The sequence below is a fragment of the Macadamia integrifolia genome, chromosome 10, assembly GCF_013358625.1.
Source record: "Macadamia integrifolia cultivar HAES 741 chromosome 10, SCU_Mint_v3, whole genome shotgun sequence".
Lineage (NCBI taxonomy): Eukaryota > Viridiplantae > Streptophyta > Magnoliopsida > Proteales > Proteaceae > Macadamia > Macadamia integrifolia.
The window spans coordinates 15,284,869-15,292,159 of NC_056566.1; the positions used below are offsets into that span (position 1 = coordinate 15,284,869).

The 7,291-nt window shown below is 38.0% G+C and overlaps 1 protein-coding gene across 1 annotated transcript in view; it reads left to right on the forward strand.

The window, feature by feature from the left end:
* The first annotated feature begins 3,418 nt into the window (after positions 1–3,418).
* LOC122091338 (splicing factor U2af large subunit B-like) overlaps positions 3,419–7,291 on the forward strand; it is a 27,123-nt gene continuing 23,250 nt past the window's right edge. The window contains exons 1-3 of the mRNA XM_042661211.1: positions 3,419–3,662; positions 4,713–6,360; positions 6,459–6,596. Of these exons, the coding sequence (XP_042517145.1) occupies positions 4,927–6,360; positions 6,459–6,596 (1,572 nt within the window). The 5' untranslated portion in view covers positions 3,419–3,662; positions 4,713–4,926. The remainder of the gene's footprint in view (positions 3,663–4,712; positions 6,361–6,458; positions 6,597–7,291) is intronic.

A 7,291-nucleotide genomic window follows, 5' to 3' on the forward strand; every position in this document is an offset into this window, starting at 1 on the left:
GGATTAGAACCGTTCTCGAATAGAAGTTGAGGGATCTCACTTGCAGAGTTTAATACCATCTTCATTGTCCTATTGCAATGGTACAAAGCTATAAATGGAAATGATTACTGATTGGGGTGATACCTCTTGGGAATTTTTCCATTGTCTAAACAACATGCATCTCGCCCCTTCATCGTTCTCCAAGCCTAATCTTACGCTAAGACTCATCATTTTTCATTCTAATTTTTTTAAAAGAGAAAATAATACTTGACAATATTATGTGTTTTAGCATAGGATTAGTGTTGGACTTAGAGATTTTTTTTTTTTTTCTAATTGAAAATAGTCTAATTGAAAATAGGGCAAGAGAAAGCTACCTCTTGAAGCAGGTACATGTCAGTGGGAGGGTGTACGCAAGCATCTTCATTGTGGGGTAAAATGGTCTTTTTGTAATCATTGTGTCTTAGCATAGGTACACCTTGTAGCATTCTTTCTTCCTTGAAAATATGTAAAAAAATGTATCTCAAATGTAATATGAGAAAATGATGGGCAAACCACCTGTGATTTGCAAGGTAGGGCTTTTTAATTACTTTGTCTATCTCTTTCTCTTTCCCTTCTTATATGATGTTCAAAAGTTTTGCTAAGTTTCTACCTAGGGTGATAGCCAAAGAAATTGAATAATGCACCTTCCCTCTGGGTTCAGAAAAACCCTTTTAGGTTTTTGTATTTTCCAAACTACCCTTCAAGATTCTATTTCTTTGGATATGAGCACAGATAACAGGAACCCTACAGTAGCCAAATTTCATTCCTTGTCTTAGACCCCCCATTGGTGCCACCCTCTAGCTTGTCGCACATGGGTGATATACTTATCCCTTTCCCATATAAAATTTATGAAATATGAGGTATCTCAAACATAATATTTGAAAAATACAAGATAGCCCAAACAAACATAATATATCAAAGGTGAGGTACCATAGCTATAATTTATCAATAAATAAATAAATATCTTACAATAAATGAACAAATATATGGTGGACCATAAAATGTGCTATCAAAATTGATGAGTGATTTATTTATGAAATTTCTCATCCATCCAATTGTTATAATACCCACATCGTTCTTTGACTAGGCAAAAACCAGGTTTTTGTAATGAGAAAGTTTTCTTCATTGGTCATGTAAGAAAGCTTGTAAAAAAAAAATCTCTTCAACCATCGGCTAGGAATTAGTACCCCTTGAATCTTTGGCTACTGATGCACACTTATCAAAATGAGCCAACGTAGAGTGGGATTGATAAAGTGAAGAGGTGCATCCGGTGCTCCATGATCGATAAATTTTTAAAGCTTAAAGGAAAGTTCTATAGGACAGTCGTTAGACCAACTATGATACATGGGGCAAAATGTTAGATAGTTAAGAAGTATCATATCAAAAGCTATGTGTGGCAGAGATAAGCATGCGTGACAATAGTAGGAATGATGAAGTAAGAAATGATCATAGTAGGACTAATTTGAGAGTTGTTCTGATTCGTGATAAGTTTTGAGAAAGCTGTTTAAGGTTGTAAGGCCATGTCCAATGAAGGTTTGGATATAGTGGTGTCAACGGGTCAGTCTGGCTCGATTTCAGTTCAATTTGAGTCGGTTTTGGTGTGAAAAGGTTGAAATTGAAACCAAACCAATAAGGAAATTCCGATTTCGGTTTGGTTTCGATTTGTCTTCGGTTTCTTAAATCGGTTTGTAATCGGGTTGATTTTAGTTTTTTGTCCGGTTTGGGTTCGAATTTCCATACAAATGTTTACAAAACTATACAAAATTTGGTTTCTTTAATGAAATTTGGAGTGTTTTGGTTTCTTACCTGTTTTGTTTCGATTTTGGTCTGGGTTTTGAGCCGGTTTCGGTTTGGTTTTGGATTTATCCGGTTTTCGGTGTGGTTCGGTTTGGTTTTGGGGTTGCAATACTCTAAACCAAAATCAAACCAATAAGGCTTTGGTTCGGTTTGGTCCAGGTTGTTATCGGTTCGGTCCAACCGATTTTACCAGTTCGGTTTACAGCATGACACCCCTATTTGGATATGCATGCCAAAAAAAGATGAGTGATCTAATTCAAATGGAATGAGCTAAAAGAATTAGAGACTGACATAAAATGACCATAGGAAAAGTAGTGAAAGATATCTATAGGTTAGGTCTCACCATAAGTATGACATCAAATAGTTGCTCATCTCCTTGCTCACGATGGCGGTGATTTTTCTAGAAAATCAATATCCACCCCAAGTTTAAGATTTTCTTTTGGAGTATTGTCAATGCTAGAATACCAACTAAGGATGTTTTATTTAAATGGGTGGATATAGATTGATCCCATTTGTGGATTTTGCCACAACCAGCAGGAAACCTTATAACATGTGTGTGTTTGAGTGTGAGTTTTCAAGAAGAGTCTAGGCTGCTTACTCGTTAGGCTTTAAACCCCACCATCTCCCAGTTTTTTTTTTTTTTTTTTTTTCTGTAATAATGTTGTTATGCGTTGCTTTAACTTTGGTGTTATTTCGAAGCAAGATTTGACTTGGTTTTTTTCAATATTTATGTTTATATGTTATTTCATTTGGAAACGCATAAATCAAAATCTATTATGTGCACAAAAACCAGATCATTCGACCATTCTCAAACATGTCAAGTATTGGATCTCCAATGGAGTTTTCAACAACAAAAAAAATGAAGCCCAAGTGATATCTGATTTCTCGCAATACAATACTCTAACACCACCGCCACATAGCACAATCACTCTCATTATCACAAGTGTCAAAGATACCATAAAAAATATTTGCTTGGCCGATCTACTTTGTTTTCCGGGAAGAATGCATCTTATGTGAGGCAAATTGTTTGTTGACAGGAAAAATTGGTGAGGCAGAGCCTCTAGGGCTGTTCAAAGGGATGTTGAAGGCAAGGACTTGAAATGGAAAGTGGACGTTGTATGGAGCGATGATGAAGAAATTGGAATTCTTTTTGAAAAAAAGTATGAACAATTGCTAAGTTCAAAGACTCTAATATTACTATATTTAGAGATGGATAACCATTCTAACCACCAAAAGTTTGTATTAAAACTAACAAAAGATATGTGAGGAAACTCAAATCTACAGGGAATTAGGCTATAACAAAAAAAAAAACAATCCCTTTGGTGTCTTGTTGGGTGAGCTTTTACCAATTTGTGTGTTGTGTTTGCCACTCTTTTACGTATATTTTTCTTTTATAGTCATTGATCGGATCCATATAGCCGGCCTCATTTAGTTGGAATAAGACTGATTTGTTATTGATTTGGATTTTAAAACCCCAAACCGGGATCCGGATTAGTGGAAACCCTAGAATTGGCATCCAGATCACCAAAACCCTATCAGTTGGGATTGGCCCAATTTTAAATCTTTGTAAAAGATACAGATCCAAGCATATATAGTTTACATAACACACAAGGCGATGGTGAGACACAATCAGGACCAAGCGTAATAGTCCTCCGGTCCGTCCCACAACCTCTTTAAAAGCCAAATCTCAAAGTTGAAAAGAATCCCGCAAGCCCAGCTCAAAGGAATCTTCCACAACTTTCTCTTCGTTAGAGCATTCGAGCCCTAATTCAATCCCAATTCCCATTCCCCCAGTCTTCTGTTTCGCCCCTCGAGCACTTCAGAGTTGAGACTTGTATTGGACTGAGGTCAGTTAATTTCTGTATTTCCATGCCATTCAAGTTTCCGATTAATTTGTACGTTGAGGTTTGTTATTTTCTCTTGCTCCTGGAAAAGTGGTTGTTCTGTGAACCTCAATGGTAGCTTGCAGTACCGTTAGCTGTTGATGTAGAAAAACTGTACATGGGTTTTAGCATAGGTTTTGGGTTTATTATCTGAAGAAGTACATTAGGGTTGAATCTTCTTTTTTTCTGTTTGTATTGATAAGGTAATATCCAATGCTTTTGTGTGTACCATTTTTTTTTTTTTTTAATGGTTGGGAGAATGGGCATAACTTGCCAAATTTACTCACAAATTGCATAATTTTTCGACTGCTGGATTGCCCAATCATGTAAAATAGTGGTACTTATAAGTGCTTCCGTGGGGCTTGATTTCAGTAAAGCATATGAGCTAGAAAGAATGTTTGCTGCAAGTACTAAAGGGTTTTTTGGAATAATTCGCGGTGGTTATGTTAGTAAAAGGTGGCTGCTTGTTCACCTTTAATGGACAAACAATGGGGGTTAATCATCCTTGGTGGTTGGCGACGGGATGGACCTTGAACAAATGTTGTTGCATAAATTATTGGAGGTAAGGGGGATCAAGAAGAGTATATCATTGACAGCTCAGAAGGATGATTATGTATTCATGTTTGGACATTCTTTGTGACTGGGTATTTTTGCCCCCATATACATTTATTTTCTTTTCTTCTCCAAGGGATGAACATTCATTAATTGGGAGAGCGACTATCGTGTGAAAAAATTGGTCAATGTTTGTGGCTCTTGAACAATAACTCTATCTGCTTTTGAACCTCCAATACTGAGGTTCCATATGTCCATTCAAATGATATTTACTTCTAAACACTGAGTTGCTTGTTTTTAAGATACACCTTTCAATATATTCATTATTATCCTAGACTGAAAGCATGATGCTGTCATGGTTTGTTGGACTTTAGTCTTTACTGGCATCCTTTCCTTCTTTTCTAGCTTAATATATCTCTTTCCATTTATTTGACCCTTGTGGCATGTTTTTTGTATTTTTAGGGATTGTAAGTTGGGGCTCATTGAAGCAGTTCGGGCTAATAACTGCCAACTTGCACTTTCTCTGTTCATAAGATTACATCTATCTTCATCCTTTATAGTGTCACTTTGCCTGAAGAAATCCAATTGATAACTGAGGCATATATTTGGCTCGTGAGCTTGTTGAATGTTTTCCTTATTTTTGTGCGACATTGGAGTTCGTTAGTGTAAGGGTTGTATGTTGGAGAAGATGAGCAGCAGTAGTCGACATAAAGAAAAATATGGTTCTGGCTATAATGACTCTGAGGAAGGGACAGCTGCTCGGACAAGACCGTTTAGCTTTGAGAAGATAATGCTAAGAAGGGAAAGAAAGAAGCTGGCTGCAGATGCTGAAGATGGAGCTGGAGAATCAGGGAAATCATCGGGGAAAAACAATGTTGAAAGTGTTGCTGACCATTCTGAATCGGATAGAGGTTACAAAAGAAGCAAGGATGTTGTCCTTGTTGTCAAGAGGCATGATTCAGAGGATAAACATGCCTCTAGAAAGAAAGAAGATGATGCATCCACGAAGGAAGACAACATTGTTAGAAGTAAAGCTAAAGAATCCCGTGATATAGAAACCAATTTGAAGGTGAAATCGGACAAAGGTTCAAGAAATAGAGCTAAATCAGACAAGAGTGAGAAACGGAGTCATCACAGAAGCAGAAATGATGACCGATCAAGGGATGATTTTGAAAATGAATCTGAGAAGAAGCCTCCCAACGGTAGAGTGGGGAAGGAAAAAAATGTAGACAGAGATAGAGGAAAATCTGAAAGAGAAACCAAAAGAAAATATCGTAATGGGGACGATGAGAAAAGTAGGTCAGAGATTAAAGGAAATGAGGGGAAGAAACACAATTCAGGCAAATGGCATGATTCAGAATCTTCAGAAAGAAGGGGCAGGAAGGAGTCATCTCAATCCCATTATGATGAAGTGAGACTGAAAAGGAGAAGGTCAAGAAGTCGGGAATATGATGGGTACAGAGACAGGAGGTCACCCTCGGTCTCCCCGAGGGCACGCAAACATACATCTCATCATGGTCAAGATCATGGAGAGGCATCGTCTCATTCCTTCAGAGATAGGTCGGCAAGGCAGTATTCTGATGTTGACAGGTATAGAACGTCTAGTAACGAAGGATATTCAAGTAGTCACTATCGCCGTCATGCTGGGTATTCAAGTGGGCTTGGTGGCTATTCTCCACGGAAGAGAAAAACTGAGGCTGCTGTTAAGACTCCTTCCCCAACCCCTCGTTCTCCAGAGAGAAAAAATGTTGGGTGGGATCTTGGGCCTGCTGGAATGGACAACATTTCTTCTGCTTCACTATTGACTAATTTCCAACCAGCACACCAGGCTATTTCATCAAATTTACAAGAGCTGCCTAGCACTTCTCCAGTCACATCGAATATGACAAAACCTTTGTATGGGGCTGCCCAAAATGCCATATCAATGATAAACAATGTGTCTATTGACTCCATTCAACTCACACAATCAAACCGGCCTATGAGAAGGCTTTATTTAGAAAATATACCAGATTCAGCTTCCGATAAAGACTTAGTGGAGTGTCTTAATGATTTCTTGTTGTCAAGGGGTGTTAATCATTACCAAGGATTGAAGCCATGCATCAGTTGTATTGTAAGTGATATATTTACAAGATATAAAATAATTTTTATGTATCAGATTGGCACTGGGTGTTTCTTGGTGCCCATAATTGTCCTTGCCATGAACTGCAGATAAACAAGGAGAAGGGACAAGCTGTTGTGGAATTTCTTACACCAGAGGATGCTACATCAGCTCTTTCTTTTGATGGCAGATCCTTCTCCGGTTCAATTCTTAAAATCAGGCGCCCCAAAGACTTCGCTGAACCAGCAGTAAGATTGCTAATTGCTACTTGGGTTGACTTATTTCATTTTATTTTCATCCTTGCAATAGTTTCTGCTTTCTTGCTTTATTTCTTTGTGCTTTCTATATGAAATTTGATTTTTGTGGATTTGAATTATATTCAATGTCCCAAGACTACCGGTAGGACTCCCTATTCATTTTGGTTTCCCAGCTTTCACGTGGATATTCCCGAAGTGCTTCATACGCTGGTTGGGACCCTTTTAAGGTTTTCTTAAGCGGCTCAGATTGCTCTGGTCCAATTGACCTGGGCTTTCTTTGAATTCTGCTCTCCCCTTTCCAAGTTCAGTTTCACTGTCTCCCTGCTGTGTAAATTTCCATTTTGGTCCCCCTGCTGCATGTCTGTTATGTGCCTGAAGCATTACCATGCTCTTCTCTAAAGGAGATAATGTCGTGGGCAACTGGACATCGTCCAACGTGTTGCTGTCATTTTTGGCGTTACAATTTATAAAGATACAATGACAAAACTGTTCATTGTATCCTTCCTCCAATTCAGAATGCATGTGACTTATTAGTTTCGTAGACTTTTCAAAATGGTTCCTGTCCATTTCTTTAATGTTACATCAGGTTAAATACTCTACTCTTAACTGCAGCAATCAGTCCCCCTTACCCCACCTTTCCCCCCCAACACCCCCACCCAAAAAAAAAAAAAAAAAAAAAAAAAAAA